The sequence below is a fragment of the Mesoplodon mirus genome, assembly GCF_964341445.2.
Source record: "Mesoplodon mirus genome assembly, chromosome: 14".
Classification (NCBI taxonomy): Eukaryota; Metazoa; Chordata; class Mammalia; order Artiodactyla; family Ziphiidae; genus Mesoplodon; species Mesoplodon mirus.
In genome coordinates this window covers 43,875,349-43,894,081 of record NC_138990.1, presented here as the reverse complement: position 1 = coordinate 43,894,081, position 18,733 = coordinate 43,875,349, and the positions used below count along the sequence as shown (strand labels likewise).

The window sequence follows — 18,733 nt, the reverse complement described above, 5'->3', positions numbered from 1 at the left end:
TTGACCAAAAGTGGAAGTCCATAAAAATTTAAAAGAGTAAAAATGGGCTTCTTTTTATGTTTTGTTATGCTAGCATTTTGTGTTTTTTATTTTTTTCCTGACAAAATACATTTCACAGTTAAATACTGTTGAGGTAAAGAAAGTTATAAAGGTACAGAAAAAAAGAATATCATAATGTGATTACCCATAATTTAGTATAATTCCTTCAAATCTTCCTCTATGAAATATTGCCTAACTTTGTGGCTTGCTTCTTTCCCTTATCATTATATCATAAGTATGTCTCTATGCCCTTAATGTCTCCTTGTAAACATAATTGTAGATTACTGTATATTTTGTGTTCTGTTATTATTAATACAATGACTTTTCTCTTTTTTCTGTTTGGTTAAACTAGCCAGATATGTAGTTAAAGTATTCACTTTTGTTTTTTATAGGCTACAGTTTTAAAAATATTTTAAATTTTCTGTGAAAGTTGAGCCAACTGTAGACTTTCTATATTTTTTTCTTTCACTAAACATTTAGCTACTTGTTTTCTTGGTAAAATTTATACAAATAAAGCTACAGTGACTTCCCTGGTGGCGCAGCGGTTAAGAATCCGCCTGCCAATGCAGGGGACACAGGTTCAAGCCCTGGTCCGGGAAGATCCCACATGCCGCGGAGCACCTAAGCCCATGCACCACAACTACTGAGCCTGTGCTCTAGGGGCCACGAGCCACAACTACTGAGCCTACTGAGCCTGGGTGCTGCAACAACTGAAGCCCACGTGCTTAGAGCCTGTGCTCCACAACAAGAGAAGCCACCACAATGAGAAGCCCGTGCACCACAACGAAGAGTAGCCCCCGCTCACTGCAACTAGAGAAAGCTGGCAGGCAGCAACTGAAGACCCAGCACAGCCAAAAATAGAATAAATAAATTTATATATTAAAAAAAAGCTACATAATTTTCTCCTTGCTGCTTCCTCCATATGTAATTTAATCTCTGGTAAATAATTTTGACTTAGAATATATGGAGAAATTATTTTTTTCATTTATGACTCTAGAGGGTGGGTTCCCCCCCATCATCTTCATTTTTATATTGGCTGTCTTTGCATTAATTCTACATTTTAACTTTTAACTATTTTGGTTATGATCTTTAAAAAATACTTATCTGTTTCTAATGCATTTTTAATCTTATTTATGATAAAGTAATTTCTTTCAGGAAAAATATATATGTGAGGGGGGGAAGATACTTATCACATTCTGGCTATTATTCTGTGGGGTCAAAGTTAATAAGACTTCAAGTACATCAGCATGCTTTTTTTAAAAATAAATATATTTATTTATTTTTGGCTGCGTTGGATCTTCGTTGCTGCATGCAGGCTTTCTCTAGTTGCAGCGAGCGGGGGTTACTCTTTGTTGCGGTGCGCGGGCTTCTCATTGCGGTGGCTTTTCCTGTTGTGGAGCACAGGCTCTAGGTGCATGGGCTTCAGTAGTTGTAGCATGCAGGCTCAGTAATTGTGGCTCGTGGGCTCAGCAGTTGTGGTTTGTGGGGTCTAGAGCGCAGGCTCAGTAGTTGTGGTGCACAGGTTTAGTTGCTCCGCAGCATGTGGGATCTTCCCGGACCAGGATTGAACCCGTGTCCCCTGCATTGGCAAGCAGACTCCTATCCACTGTGCCACCAGGGAAGTCCCAGCATGCTTTTTGACATTTTTTTCTGACCTCATTTCACATTCTAACTGCCCATGCTTTCCTTATCAGATGACCTAATTTTAGTAGAAAGAACCAGTCTGTGAATAATGAATTTGGAGGGGTAGAGTTCTGGCCCCAGTTCTGCCACTGCACTGGACCTTGGATTCCTTGGACCAGACAATCTTCTTCCTTCTAGTTTAAAAATTCTACAGTTCTATCTTTGATTATGTTAAGTCTCCCCGCTGGACCATAAATTTCACCACAGCCACCTGGCAGCAGCAACTAGAATTAGGATTCACTTTTCCATTAAAAGATTCATTGAGCATCTACTCTCCCCACCAGACCACTGTGCTAAGCACTTGAGAAACAAAGATTTAAAAGGTCACACTTGGCTCTCTCAAGGAACTTGCTATTTAAAAAGAAAGGCAGCTGATGAACAATTGGCTCTAAGAGAGGGTGGGGCTTCCCTGGTGGTGCAGTGGTTAAGAATCCGCCTGCCAATGCAGGGGACATGGGTCCGATCCCTGGTCTGGGAAGACCCCACATGCTGCGGAGCAACTAAGCCGTGGGCCACAACTACTGAGCCTGTGCTCTAGAGCCCATGAGCCACAACTACTGAAGCCTGCGTGCCTAGAGCCCATGCTGTGCAACAAGAGAAGCCACTGCAATGAGTAGCCCGCGCACCACAACGAAGAGTAGGCCCTGCTTGCTGCAACTAGAGAAAGCCCGTGTGCAGCAACGAAGACCTAACACAGCCAATAAATAAATAAAATTAAAAAAAAAAACATCATACTTTAAGAAAAAAAAAAGACAGAGTGGTGAGTACTTATGATTGGGAGTGTCAGGGAGGGCTTCCCAGAGGAGATATCTCTGAGGGGAGGGAGGAACAGGAATGAGACAGATGAGGGAAGGACATTTTAGACAAAGGATACAGAAAACACAAAAGCCTAGAAGTAAAAGAGAGCAAGGTATGTATTCTTTCTTGGAACTTGAGAGGTTTGTTAAACTGGCACATTGAGGCATGGAGGGAAGGGGAAATGGAGTTGATGAGCCTAGCTCTGGACAAGTTTGGGTGCTGGTAGAAAATTCAGGTATGTCTCTCACATGCGCTGAGAGATGTGGTTTAGGTATAGAGAAGAAAGTCATAAGCATGAAGAAGTCATTGAAGCCACAGGAGTAGATGACATCACTCGGGAGGAGTGAGCGGAGTAGCATGTTTCCTGTAGTTCACAGAAGAGGGAGCTCTGGATTGGCTCCAAGGAATTCATGAAATAGGTACAAAAAATTTCTTTTAAAATTTCTCTCCTATTTTGTTTGAATATTACCATAAAATAAATTTTAAATGTCTAATTCTGTTCTTGTGCACTCATCATCATGGCATGATAGTCTACAATAATTTTCTGTTTTCAGAAATAAAAGAAAGCATACGCTGTCATTATTATGACCTACATTTTCCTTCATTTACTTTGGGTCTATTTTAAGTTGAAAGATGCCAAAGCAAAGGACTAAAGCAAAGCTACTTTATTCATCCTTTGGTTTTACTATCATTAATTAACACAGGGATCAGCCAACTTTTTCTGCAAAGGGCCAGATAGTAAATATTTTCAGTTTTGCAGGCCATAACATTTCTGTAAGAACTACTTAACTCTACTGTGTGAAGCCAGCTATAGACTGTATGTAAACTAATGAGCATGGATGTGTTCCAATAAAACTTTATTTATAAAAACATGTGGTGCTTTTTGTTTTTTTTGTTTCTTGGAGAAGGCTTGATTTGAAAAGGTTGGAATTTCTCCAGAACTTGAATTTGTACCAACACAAAACCTGGTCTTGCAGCTTTCTACCAGGTTGCTGATCATGATAGTGCAAGTTTATAACTTAGAGCAATGGAAGAAATTTAAACTACTGAACCTTTAAATGTTCTTATGCTCTCCAGAAAAACAATTCTCCCCCTGTGCTTTTGTTTTTTCATGGAAGACCTGAAAGCTCTGCCATTTCATTTCAAACTGCAACTGGATAAAACGACTACTCTCTCCACTGTACCTAGCTTCTGGGGTTTGTTTGTAGTACAGATACTCACTTCATAAAAAAGAATCTTATTTTGTGAAAAGTATTTTTTGTCAATTCAAAGTTGGACTGGAAGAAAAGTCTGGGTACCAGACAGAGCACTTACAGTGGGTAGTAACACATCTGGTTGTACTGTCTGGAGAAGAAGGAAGCTCTGCCCACTCATTATCTCCATCACTGTATTCTATGTGACTTGCAAGAGATTAAAGACTAGACCCACAACCCTGAAGGAAATCTTGTCAACTTCATAAGAAATGGGGTTTTGGAGTACTGCCTTTCCAGGAGGCTTAGTCAAGAAACAGGAGCAGATAGAAGTCATCCTTTCTTGGCTTTCCAGAGATGAAGCATTAAAGAGCACGACTGAAAATTGACATAAGTACTGTTTCTTTTTTTTAAATTAGTTAAATAATTTTTAATTGAAGTATAGTTGATGTACAATACTATATAAGTTTCAGGTGTATGACACAGGATTCACAATTTTTAAAGGTTGTATTCCATTTATAATCATTATAAAATATTGGCTAAATTCCCTGTATTGCACAAGGTATCCTTGTAGCTTATTTATTTTATACATAGTAGTTTGTGCCTCTTAATCCCTTACCCCTAACTTGCCCCTCCCCACTTCCCTCTCGCCACTTCCCTCTCCCCACTGGTAACCATCAGTTTCTTTCCTCTTAGCAAAATGTCTTCCAAGTCCATCCATGTTGTTACAAATGGCAAAATATCATCATTTATTTTATGGCTGAGTAGTATTCCATTGTATATGTATACCACAGCTTCTTTACCCATTCATCTGTTAATGGACACTTCGGTTGCTTCCATATCTTGGCTATTGTAAATAATGCTGCTATGAACATTGGGGTGCATGTATCTTTTCAAATTAGTGTTTTCAGATATATACCCAGTAGTAGAACTGCTGGGTCACATGGTATTTGTATTTTTAGTTTTTTGAGACGTACTGTTTTTATCTTACTTTTTTTAATAAGACAATTTATTGGGGAATTTATTAATGTTTGGCTTATTTGTGGTTATTTTTTTCCCCAATGAATGACATAAGTCTTTTTATTTAAGGCTCTGCAATCAGTATCATAAATGCTACCAAGAATCAATTTGCTGTTTTGGCTAAGTTGCCATTTTGGAAGAGCAATGGGGAAACAAACTATATAAGTCTTCTCATGTTGGAGGAAGTATTCTGTAGGCTGGAATACACTGAAGGAACCTCGTCAAAATCTTTGCATACACAAATCACAGGGCACATGAAAATACAACTCTTTTGAAGGCCACTCCTGTTCAGATAATCTTATAATTAAAATATGGATTTATAATACTTTTCTTGCCCACACATACAGTGTAAATGATATAAACCAGCCAAAGATGACTTCACTGTCTTGAGGACAAAGAAACTGATGTGGTATAATTTTGATTAAAACGTCTTAGAGAATTCTGGTACTGTCTGACACATGTCTCCCTAGATACTTAATTTAATAGTCAAAGGATTTCAGCACTTGTTGCCACCAGAATGAAAAGTCTAAATTGATTTGGCTGTCAAAGGTGATAAGCATACTGCCATGTAAAAAAATCTCTACATAACTTCAACATTTTATTCAGGTCAAACAGTAGCTTTCTCATTGAAATTCATTTTTAAGCAGGCTTAAAATTTACTTTTTCTTTCATTTATAAAATGAAGGGATTTATTTCAATTTTTTTCCCAGGAATTTGCCATTAATTTTGCATCAGTTTAATTAAACCTGGTGGATTAATCAAATGTGTTTTATTGTCACTACCTATTAGAATCTCCAAGTGATAGAAGAAAAATTTTAAAAAGATATCATTACCTAGGACAAAGGGAATAGGACAGAGACACTGCAAATGAAAGATTAAAAAAGAACAAAGCTTTTGAAAGCCAGAAAGCTGCCTGATATTTCAGAGGAATAGCTTACAACCTAAGCAGCTAAGGGTGGTGACACCAATGAGAAGTCTGAGATAATTTGTGAAGACTGATTATCCTTATGTAATCTATCAAAAAAAATTTACAAGATAATTTTTAAAATCTGTATGCAAATTTTGAGTTAATGTACTTACACCCATTGTCTGACATGGACTCTCCTAAGATTCTTATAGGGATCAATGAGAGAAAGTAAGAAAGTAAGAATATGCTTTGCGGACAAAATGTTAAAAATTTTCGTGTCAGGTCCTTATGGATCCTCTAATTTAATCATCTTAGCTTTATGTAAAGAGAGAAGCCTCAAACCACTCAACCATTTAGTGGCAAGAGCTGAGCCTAGAGCCTGGATTTCCTGACTCCAACGCCAACATCTTTTCTTTTTTTTGGCCGTGCCCCACAGCTTGCATGGTCTCAGTTCCTCCCAGGCCACGGCAGTGAAAGCCCGGAATCCTAACCACTAGGCCACCAGGGAACTCCCTCAGCATCTTTCTTCTTCAGCAAATTGCCTCAATGTCAGTGAACTGAAACACATGTGAAAAGAGACCTAAGCCTGTATGTGGTATAGTCGTCCCTTGGTATCCATGGGGGATTGGTTCCAGGACCCTCATGGATACCAAAATCCATGGATGCTCAAGTCCCTTATATAAAATGAAGAAACAGAACCTATGCACATCCTCCCATATACTAAATCATCTCTAGATTACTTGTAAAACCTAATACAATGTAAATGCTACGTAAATACAATGTAAATAGTTCCCAGAGTGCAACCAATTCAACTTTTGCTTTTAGGAACTTTCTGGAATTTTTTTGGGGGGGGGCGTGGATATTTTCGATTTGGGGTTGTTGAATCCACAGGTATGGAACCCGTGGATGCTGAGGGCCAACTGTACTTATAAAAGCAACATAAAGGTGTAATCCTCATACCTGATCCTGGGTACTGGAAGACATTCTGCTGCATCTGAGGACTGATTCCAGTGCCAAACTGGCCTCCCATGTTTCCTGTCATGCCTCTGTTCACCATGCTGTTGCGGTTGGCCAAGGTTGCCTCAGGATTTGCTGCCAGTTGTGAAAATGGGCTGGTAGAAGCAGGTGGGGTTCCTGGATTTGTACCATAGTTTGGTGGGTAGGGGAATTGCTGCGGAGCACCCTGAGGAAGACGGGGGTTCCCCATTTGAACTGGCAGTCCAGATGAGGGAGGGAGGTTGTTCCCAAAGCTCTGTTGCCTCATAAGCATGGCTCTTTGCTGCTGTATTAGCTGCCTCTGTCGGTGCTGTTGACTATACAGCTCCCGCTGGCGCTGTGCCAACATTTGGGCATTCAGGGGTGGCTAAAAAAGAGAGAAAAAAATCCTCACTTACTAATATTATTATGATTACCACCTATCTTAGACAGCTTACAGGATTAAGCCTAGTAGCTTGGAGCAACAGGATATGTAGCAATTATCAGTGTACAAGGGAAACTAAAACAGAAAAGGAAGAAAACCTCTTAAGTAATAGCTACAGGAGAGAAAATAAGTACATTTTACAGATTAAAGTCACATAGGACTGATAAAAGTCTAAGAAAGCATATATTGATTAGTATTATAATATAGGCCATGAAAACTATTAAGAGAAACATGAAAACCATAAAGAAGAGAAATAAAATGTGCTTGATGACTTCTATCTTATCTGGCATTAGGTTGTTAGGGGATTTTTTTCTTTTTCATTTCCAAAAAATTCACTGTGTTTCTAGTATGGTGAAACTTAGTTTTCCCTTTTCTCTTTGAGATCGTTTATTCCACTTTACTTAAATGAAATGTGATAACAGGTGATTTTAATTTTCTGTATTTTCCAAGTCATCTATAATGAATGTGCATTATCTTCACAATTAGAAAAACCTACAAATACCATTAAAAAAGGAAGAATCAGAAATCCGGGATCCAATGCCAAATGGTCACTTAAAATGCAAATAATTAATTAGAAACAAAATAATAAGCAGAAATAAATGAACCCAGGTATCTTATATTATTGTTGCAGTGTAAGACTGCTCCAGGCATTAGAGTAAGTGTTTTAGTAGCTATAATATTATGAATGATGAAAGAAGTGGTAAAATTAGGTTGAAGTCACTTTCTGGTCTAACTTGCAAAGCAACATGGCATGTCAATAAAGCCTTCGTCAGAAAATGTCCATTCAGGTTGAGGAGCTGATTAAAGCATACAGCTCTATTAAAATGAAAATTGCCAACCAGATGAAGTCTAATCTGGAAGAAACTGTGACATAATGACTTCCTGACAGAATTCGTCTTTATGTGAATTCCAAGAGTGGGGTCTTGTATCCTTATAACCTAATTACCCCTGCATGAGATTTTTAAGACAGAGAAACCCAAGTCTGGATCCATGAAGATGTCAACATCTGCTGCTAAACAGCAGTTTCTATCAATATTTATCCTTTTGGTTAGTATTTGCTCCCAATCCTTCTAGGTCCATTTTATGGAGAAGTGTTTTGTTCAAATCCTCTCTAAAATACCTCATCTCCCAAATTTTTGTGTAATTTGTTGGGAAACCATAAAAAAAGTGGTTGAGGGAATTCCCTGGTGGTCCAGTGGTTAGGACTCGGCGCTTTCACTGCCGTGGGCCTGGGTTCAATCCCTGGTCAGGGAACTAAGATCCCACAAGCTGCGTGGTGCAGCCAAAAAAAAAAAAAGTGGTTGAAGCAAAAATATTAAAGTACGTGCAGAAGTTAAATAGGGAAGAAGCACTAGATAACACTTAGAAGCCTACACCGTTCTTTTTATGTTTAGTTCCAATGGCTCTGGGTTCTTACACAAGGATCATTAAAACAAATAAAAAACAAAATGCTGATGCTCAGACTGAGTGCAGAACACAAGGTAGTTAAGATAACTAAGCAATGTGACTGGGTTTTGATCAGGTTTCAGGCACCATACACACAGTTTCATATCCGAGGCTTCTTATTACTGGTACTAATCAGGACAGCAATAAGAGTTTTCTACTTAGACACCTGATATCTAATAGCAATGACAATAATAACAAAACGAAACAAAGAACCCTCAGCTTTACATCAAATATCAGTAAGGGGTATCACAAGTTGATTATAAATTCATTCTAGAAGAAAGCTACAGTACAAACATCATTAAAAGATCAGTTCACAGACCATTTCAAAGACACTCAAGTCAACACTTTAAGAAATACAGTTTGGGTTATGGGTTAGAGAAGTACTAACAATGCCTGGTTTTCTCACGTTACCTGAGGTGTAATTTGCTGCTGCATGCCTGATCTCATACTGATGCCAACAGGAGCGTTTGCTGCAAACTGGTTCAAGATAGCTTGCCGATTTTGGTGGATCAACTAGAGAAAAATGGAAACAATGAGATATATTTCTACATATAAAAATACAGCATGGCCCTTTTATTAATTAATTATTATTATTATTTTTTTTTGCGGTACACAGGCCTCTCATCACTGTGGCCTCTCCCGTTGCGGAGCACAGGCTCCGGACGCGCAGGCTCAGCGGCCATGGCTCACGGGCCCAGCCACTCCGCAGCATGGGGGATCTTCCCAGACCGGGGCACGAACCTGTGTCCCCTGCATCGACAGGCAGACTCTCAACCACTGTGCCACCAGGGAAGCCCTATCATGCTTTTTAAAACATGTTAATACTTAGTTATTTCAGATTCACCAGGATGGTGGAGGAGTAGGGGGACATGGAGTTCATCTCCTTCCACAAATGCAGCAAGAATACATGGAACAATTCTCACAAAACACCAGATGAAAACTAGTAGAAGACCTTGGACACCGGAAAGGACAAAAAAGATCCCTGCATAACTGGGCAGGATGAAAGAAACAAGGGAAAAAGAAGGGGAGAGGAAGTGGGACGGGATCTGTGCCCCTGGCGGGGAGCTGAAGCAGAAGAGAGGTTCCCGCATCCAGGGAAGCCCCCTCACCAATGGGGAAGTCAGTTGGGACAGAAGGGGAGCATCTGAGGCTGTCGGAGGAGGGTGAAATGGCCGGTCTGTGGCAGACAGGACAGACCTACACAGATGGTCCGCACCACAGCCCTCCACACCCCAGACTGGGACGTGTGTCCGCCGGTGCACATGGGGGCTGAGAGCTGGAACATGGGGACTGGAGAGCAAACCTGCAGGGAGGACTGCTGTTGCCGGTGAGAAGATGGCCTAAGGGGACAGGAGGGAGGAAATCCACAATGAGGAATGCTTGTGGGGAAAACCCAGACTGCCATAGAAGCAAGGCACCTCTGTTGAGTGACGCACAGGGGGTAGAGATGCCACTGCTGCCTCTCTCTCCCCACGTGCTGGGCCCCTGCCCTTCCAGGTGCTAGTAAAAGCCCCCACCAGGGCTGACTTTCTTGCACCGGCCGCCAGGTGCTAGGAAAGCCTCCCACCTGGGCCAGATCTCTCGTGCCTGTAGCCACTGGCTTTGCCACACCCCTGTCACTGCCAGGGCCCCCGTGACCCAGGCAGTCGTGCCACCTCCACACCCTGTCCTCACCAGGGCAGACCCGAGTACTCCACGGCAGCCTCGGGGGCAGACTTCTGTGGGTGGCCCAAATGCAGAGGTGAGGCTAAAACCACAGCTAAGCCCCAAGGGCGGATCGACTAAGGAAGAAGAACAAAAATCTTTCCATGCAGCTACACAAACCACAGATTAAATCCCTGTCTTCAGCTTGGTAAACCCTGCATCTATGGAATATCTGAATGGACAATGAGTGTTCCCACAACTGAAGCTGGCCTAGTTCTAGCAGCTGTGGACTTTGGGGACTAGTACATGTGGAAGCTGGGCCAGGTCAGAGTCTTAGCTGCCCCACAGTGTCCACAGAGGGACCAGACACCTACCTAGAGGCTTTGGAGGGCTTCCTGGGGAGGTGAAGGTTGGCTGTGACTCATGGTGGGGGCAATGACGCTGATAGCTGAGACCCCAGGAAAATATAATTATTACTATTTTTTTAATGTTTTGTTTTGTTGCTGTTTTATTATTATTATTTGTTCTTATTTTTATTTAGCTTAATTTTTTTTGTTTTTAATTGTTTTATATTTCTATTTCTATGTTACTTTTTGTTGTTCTTTTTCTTTTTTTCTTTCCTTTGTTCTATTTTCTTTTTATCCTTTGTTCTATTTGTTCTTATCTTTTTAAAATCATTTTTTAAAAATTATTTTTGTGTGTTTGTTTTCTTTGCTTTTTCCTTCAGTTTGCATTCTGCTTTTCTTTTGTTTTCTATTTTTTGTTTTTGTTGATTTTGTTTTTAATTGTTTGATTTCATTTTGAGGTTCTTTTGTTTGTCTGGTTGTTCTCGTTTTTTTTTCCTCTGCTTTTGTTTCTTATTTTGTACGTGTGTGTGTTTGTTTTCTTTGTTTTTGTTTGGTTTTGCTTTTACCATTTGTTTGGGGCTTTGTTTGTTTTTAATTGTTTTTGTTGCTGTTTGCTTGCCCAGGAAATATTAATTGGCGAGAGCTCTCCTGGAGGTCTCCATCTCAACTCCAAGACCCAGCTCCACCAACTGCTTGCAGGCTTCAGTGCTGAACACCCCAAGCCAAACAACAAGCAAGACGGGAACACAAACACACCCATCAGCAGATGGGCTGCCTCAAGTTGTACTAAGCCCACAGACACCCCAAAACACACCACCTGATGTGGCCCTGCCCATCAGAGGGACAAGATCCAGCTCCACCCACCAGAACACAGGCACGAGTCCCTCCCACCAAGAAGCCTACAAAAGCCACTGGACCAACCTCACCCACTGGGGGCAGATACCAGAAGCAAGAGGAACTACAACCCTGCAGCCTGTGGAAAGGAGATCTCAAACAGAGTAAGCCAGACAAAATGAGAAGACAGAGCAATATGTTGCAGACAAAGGAGCAAGGTAAAAACCCACAAGACCAAATAAATAAAGAGGAAATAGGCAATCTACTTGAAAAAGAATCCAGAGTAATGATAGTAAAGATGATCCCAAATCTTGGAAATAGAATGGAGGAAATATGAGAAATGTTTAACAAAGACCTAGAAGAACTAAAGAACAAACAAACACTAATGAACAACACAATAACTGAAGTTAAAAATATACTAGAAGGAATCAACAGCAGAATAACTGATGAAGAAGAACGGATAAGTGAGCTGGAAGACAGAATGGTGGAAATAACTGCTGAGGAACAGAATAAAGAAAAAAGAATGAAAAGAATTGAGGACAGTCTCAGAGACCTCTGGCACAACATTAGATGCACCAATATTCAAATTATAGGGGTCCTAGAAGAAGAAGAAAAAGAGAAAGGGTGTGAGAAAATATTTGAAGAGATTATAGTGGAAAACTTCCCTAACATGGGAAAGGAAATAGTTAATTCCAGGAAGCACACAGCATCCCATACAGGATAAACCCAAGGACAAACATGCTGAGACACATATTAACCAAATTAACAAAAAATTAGATACAAAGAAAAAATAATAAAAGCAGCAGGGAAAAGCAATAAATAACATACAAGGGAATCCCCATAAGGTTATCAGCTGATCTTTCAGCAGAAACTCTGCAGGCCAGAAGGGAGTGGCAGGATATATTTAAAGTGATGAAAGGGAGAAACCTACAACCAAAATTACTCTACCCATTAAGGTTCTCATTCAGATTTGATGGAGAAATCAAAAGCTCTACAGACAAGCAAAAGCTAAAAGAATTCAGCATCACCAGACCAGCTCTGCAACAAATGCTAAAGGAACTTCTCTAGGCAGGAAACACAAGAGAAGAAAAAGACCTACAAAAACAAACACAAAACAATTGAGAAAATGGTAATAGGAACACACATATCGATAATTACCTTAAATGTAAATGGATTAAATGCTCCAACCAAAAGACACAGACTGGCTGAATGGATACAAAAACAGGACCTGTATATACGTTGTCTACAAGAGACCTACTTCAGACCTAGGGACACATACAGACTGAAAGTGAGGGGATGGAAAAATATTCCATGCAAATGGAAATCAAAAGAAAGCTAGAGTAGCAATAGTCGTATCAGAAAAAATAGACTTTCAAATAAAGATGGTCACAAGAGAGAAGGAAGGACACCATATGATGATCAAGGGACCAATCCAAGAAGAAGATGTAATAATTGTAAATATTTATGCACTCAACACAGGAACACCTCAATACATAAGGCAAATGCTAACAGCCATAAAAGGGGAATTCAGCAGTAACACAATAATAGTGGGGGACTTTAGCACTCCACTTACTCCAATGGATAGATCATCCAGACAGAAAATTAATAAGGAAACACAAGTCTTAAACAACACATGAGACCAGAGAGACTTAATTGATATTTATAGGACATTCCATCTGAAAGCAGCAGAATACACTTTCTTCTCAAGTGCACACAGGACATTCTCCAGGACAGATCACATCTTGGGTCACAAATCAAGCCTTGGTAAATTTAAGAAAACTGAAATCGTATCAACCATCATTTCTGACCACAATGCTATGAGATTAGAAATCAATTACAGGAAAAAGAACTGTAAAAAACACACACACAGGGAGGCTAAACAATGTGCTACTAGGTAACCAAGAGATCACTGAAGAAATCAAAAAGGAAATAAAAAAATACCTAGAAACAAATGACAATGAAAACACAATGACCCAAAACCTATGGGTGGCAGCAAGAGCAGTTCTAAGAGGGAAGGTTATAACAATACAATCCTACCTCAAGAAACAGGAAAAATCTCAAATAAACAACCTAACCTTACACCTGAAGGAACTAGAGAAAGAAGAACAAACAAAACCCAAAGTTACTAGAAGGAAAGAAATCATAAAGATCAGAGCAGAAATAAATGAAAGAGAAACAAAAAAAAATAGCAAAAATCAATAAAACGAGAAGTTGGTTCTTTGAGAAGATAAACAAAATTGATAAACCTTTAGTCAGACCCATCAAGAAAAAGAGGAAGAGGACTCAAATCAATAAAATTAGAAATGAAAAAGGAGACACTTCAACTGACACCGCAGAAATACAAAGGATCATAAGAGACTACTACAAGCAACTATATGCCAATAAAATGGACAACCTGGAAGAAATGGACAAATTCTTAGAAAGGTACAACCTTCCAAGACTGAACCAGGAAGAAATAGAAAATAGGAACAGACCAATCACAAGCACTGAAATTGAAACTGTAATTAAAACTCTTCAAACAAAAGTCCAGAACCAGAAAGCTTCACAGGCAAATTCTATCAAACATTTAGAGAAGAGCTAACACCTATCCTTCTCAAACTTTTCCAAAAACTTACAGAGGGCGGAACACTCCCAAATTCATTCTACAAGGCCACCATCACCCTGATATGAAAAGCAGACAATGATCTCACAAAAAAATGAAAATTACAGGCCAATATTACTGATGAATATAGATACAAAAATCCTTAACAAAATACTAGCAAACTGAACCCAGCAACACAATGAAAGGACCATACACCATAATCAAGTGGGATTTATATCAGGGATGCAAAGACTCTTCAATATATGCAAATCAATAAATGTGATACACTGTGTTAACAAACTGAAGAACAAAAACCATATGATCATCTCAATAGATGCAGAAAAAGCTTTCGACAAAATTCAACACCCATTTATGATAAAAAACACTCTCCAGAAAGTAAGCATAGAGGGAAACTACCTCAACATAATAAAGACCATATATGACAAATCCACAGCAAACATTATTCTCAATGGTGAAAAACTGAAAGCATTTCCTCTAAAATCAGGAACAAAACAAGGGTGCCCACTCTCACCACTATTATTCAACATACTTTTGGAAGTCCTAGCCACAGCAATCAGAGAAGAAAAAGAAATAAAACGAATCCAAATTCGCCAAGAAGAGGTAAAACTGTCGTTTGCAGATGACATGATACTATACAAAGAAAATCCTAAAGATGCCACCAGAAAACTACTAGAACTCATCAAGGAATTGAGTAAAGTCACAGGATATAAAATTAATACACAGAAATCTCTTGCATTCCTATACACTAACAATGAAAGATCAGAAAGAGAAATTAAGGAAACAATCCCATTCACCACTGCAACAAAAAGAATAAAATACCTAGGAATAAACCTACCTAAGGAGGCAAAAGACCTGTATGCAGAAAACTATAAGATACTGATGAAAGAAATCAAAGACAACACAAATAGATGGAGAGACACACCATGTTCTTGGATTGGAAGAATCAATATTGTGAAAATGACTATACTACCCAAAGCAATCTATAGATTCAATGCAATCCTTTTCAAATTATCAGTGGCATTGTTCACAGAACTAGAACAAAAAAATGTTACAATTTGTATGGAAACACAAAAGACCTTGAACAGCAAAAGCAATGTTGAGGAAAAAAAAATGAAGCTGGAGGAATTATGCTCCCTGACTTCAGACTATACTACAGGGCTACAGTAATCAAGACAGTATGGTACTGGCACAAAAACAGAAATATAGATCAATGGAACAGGATAGAAAGCCCAGAGATAAACCCACGCACCTGTGGTCACCTAATCTATGAGAAAGGAAGCCAGAATATACAATGGAGAAAAGATAGCCTCTTTAATAAGTGGTGCTGGGAGGGCCTCCCTGGTGGCACAGTGGTTAAGAATCCGCCTGCCAACGCAGGGGACACGGGTTCGAGCCCTGGTCCAGGAAGATGCCACATGCCGTGGAGCAACTAAGCCCCTGCACCACAACTACTGAGCCTGCACTCTAGAGCCCGCGAGCCACAACTACTGAAGCCCACGTGCCTAGAGCCCGTACTCTGCAACAAGAGAAGCCACCGCAGCGAGAAGCCTGTGCACCACAATGAAGAGTAGCCCCTGCTTGCTGCAACCAGAGAAAGCCCGTGTGGCAACGAAGACCCAATGCAACCAAAAATAATAAATAAATAAAATAAATACATTTATTAAAAAAAATAAGTGGTGCTAGGAGAACTGGACAGCTACATGTAAAAGAATGAAATTACAACAGTCCTTAACACCATACAGAAAAATAAACTCAAAATGGATTAAAGACCTAAATGTAAGGCCGGAGATGATAAGACTCTTAGAGGAAAACATAGGCAGAACACTCTTTAACATAAATTGCAGCAAGATCTTTTTTGACCCACATCCTAGAGTAATGGAAGTAAAAAGAAAAATAAACAAATAGGACCTAATTAAACTTAAAAGCTTTTGCACAGCAAAGGAAACCATAAACAAGACGATAAAACAACCCTCAGAATGGGAGAAAATATTTGCCAACAAAGCAACTGACAAAGGATTAATCTCCAAACTATATAAACAGCTCATGCAGCTCAATATCAGAAAAACAAACAACCCAATCAAAAAATGGGCAGAAGACCTAAATAGACATTTCTCCAAAGAAGGCATACAGATGGCCAACAAACACATGAAAAGATGCTCAATACCACTAATTATTAGAGAAATGCAAATCAAAACTACCTTGAGATATCACCTCACACTGGTCAGAATGGCCATCATCTCAAAATCTACAAACAACAAATGCTGGAGAGGGTGTGGAGAAAAGGGAACCCTCTTGTGCTGTTGGTGGGAATGTAAACTGATACAGCCACTATGGAGAACAGTATGGAAGGTCCTTAAAAAACTAAAAATAGAACTACCACGTGACCCAGCAATCCCATTCCTGGGCATATACCCTGAGAAAAGCATAATTCAAAAAGACACATGCACCCCAATGTTCACTGCAGCACTATTTACAACAGCCAGGACATGAAAGCAATCTAAATGTCCACTGACAGATGAATGGATAAAGAAGATGTGGTACATATATACAATGGAATATTACTCAGCCATAAAATGGAACGAAATTGGGTAATTTGTAGAGACGTGGATGGACCTAGAGACTGTCAGACAGAGTGAAGTAAGTCAGAAAGAGATAAACAAATATTGTATATTAATGCATATATGTGGAATCTGAAAAAATTGGTATAGATGATCTTATTTACAAAGCAAAAATAGAGACAAAGACTAGAGAACACACGTATGGATACCAAGGGGGACGTGGGGGTGGGGGTGGGAGGAATTGGGAGATTGGGGCTGACATATATACACTACTGATACTATGTATAAAATAGATAACCGATGAGAACCTAGTGTATAGTACAGGGAACTCTACTCAATGCTCTGTGGTGACCTAAATGGCAAGGAAATCCAGAAAAGAGGAGATATATGTATACGTATAGCTGATTCACTTTGCTGTATGGTAGAAACTAACACAACACTGTAAAGCAAGTACACTCCAATAAAAATTAAAAAAAAAAACTTAGTTATTTCAGACACGTGCAATAGTAGAGAGAAAAGAAACATTGGCCCTAGGTCTTAAACTGTCATGAGTAAAAAAGTAAATATACAATAGGGAACATTCTATAAAGGTCTGGGAGATGAATGGAAAAGTTGAGGTACTTCTGACTTGGAGGGTACCTGTCTGATGGGTATATATTTGGGGAAAATCCGACGTAATTTCATTAGCTGGAGAGAATTATATAAGAAACAAATGGTCTGAGAAAATGGACTATTTATTTAACTAGAAGAAGTAATTACTTTAGACCAGCATTTCCCAAATTGGTGTTCTAAAGAACATTGTTCTGCAGGATATTAATAGATGTGCCAGGAAAATAGCATGCTGTGCTGTATTAAGCATTGGAAATAATGGGTTACACAAGGTGAAATAGATTTCTTTACTGTATTAATTCTATGAGACTTTAATTGGCCAAAGCACAGTGCAGAGCTCCAAGAAGGGGATAAACTATGCAATTTATTTATCATGAACCTTTTTTTCTGACATATAGCCATTAACATTTATTATTATCTCCTAGAACAATCTTCTACAGAACATTAGTTTGAAGGATAATATCTATATCAGGCTTAGCATTCCAGGTCATAGGCATGCCTTAACTTTATCAAATAACAAAACAAGCATCCTTACAAGTGATATCTCCTGATAAACAATCTATTGCTTAAAGGATTTCTTACTCAACAATTTGATATGAATAAACTTTTCAGAGAGATAACAGTAATAATACCAATACTGTTTTGTGTTTATACGGTACTTAATAATATATAAATTATTTATAAAATACACTGACATATCAATGTATTTTATTATATTCATATTTAATACATTTAATATATTTTAATATACTATTTGAAAACTAGAAAGCCTATGAAAATTTTATAAGAGAATCCAAAGAGCTGCAAACAGCTATCTCCAAAAAGCTCAATTCTCAACTCTAGTTTCATTCATTTTTTGACTCCCATTAGATTAGAAAACAAATTGATTTGGAGGGAAAAGTCCAATATAATATAAATATTAAAGTTACAACTTTCAGGCACTGTGGAATAGGATAAAACATTCAGAATCACGTCAAAAATAAAGATAAGAAATATTATGGTTCTAAAAGGCTCTTAAGTATGAAAATCTACATACTTCTTAAACTCAACAGACCTTGCACATAAGTTTAAATGAGCCATAAGTTTTACAAAGATTTAAAAAAAACTCAGTATATGCAAGATAGTATATAAAGTTTTCAGGCTACAAAAGTGAGCAAATTTCTATTTTCTGGGAACTCTCTGTTGAGTGGCAGAGGCCAATACAGAAGTGCAACGCACAAGCGCTATACTGCATATATAGATGTGTAGAGCAGCACTGGGGGAGCAACTAACTTAGCCTAGGACCTGAAGGCAGAGACCAAGAGCATGAGTGAGCTCAATGGGACCTTGAAAGATGAGAATGCCAGGTAGCAAAGAGGATGGTAGAGTTAACTCAAGGCAGAAAGAACAGCAAGTCTAAAAACAGAAGAGAAGGCAATGAGGATAGGTGAAAATACATTAATACTTAGCGATGAAGAGAAGTAAAACTGCCAGAAGTGTGGGAGTTGGGATTCCAAACTTACAGCTTTATATATTCTTTGAACTGTGAGATAACATGAAAATGAAATGGGTGGGGACAGAGGAAAAAATGCTTCAGAACTAGTAAAAGTGAGAAAAGAACCTTAGAAAATAAATCAAAACCTTAGAAAATAAATAG

General features: G+C 38.9%; 1 protein-coding gene across 12 annotated transcripts in view; it reads right to left on the bottom strand.

The window, feature by feature from the left end:
- NCOA1 (nuclear receptor coactivator 1) overlaps positions 1-18,733 on the bottom strand; it is a 265,050-nt gene that overhangs the window by 20,408 nt on the left and 225,909 nt on the right. For all 12 annotated transcript variants that reach the window (XM_082642226.1, XM_082642227.1, XM_082642225.1 and 9 more), the window contains 2 exons: positions 8,915-9,016; positions 6,598-7,000 (listed from right to left, as the gene is read on the bottom strand). In XM_082642226.1, coding sequence (XP_082498352.1) covers positions 6,598-7,000; positions 8,915-9,016 — 505 coding nt within the window. The remainder of the gene's footprint in view (positions 1-6,597; positions 7,001-8,914; positions 9,017-18,733) is intronic.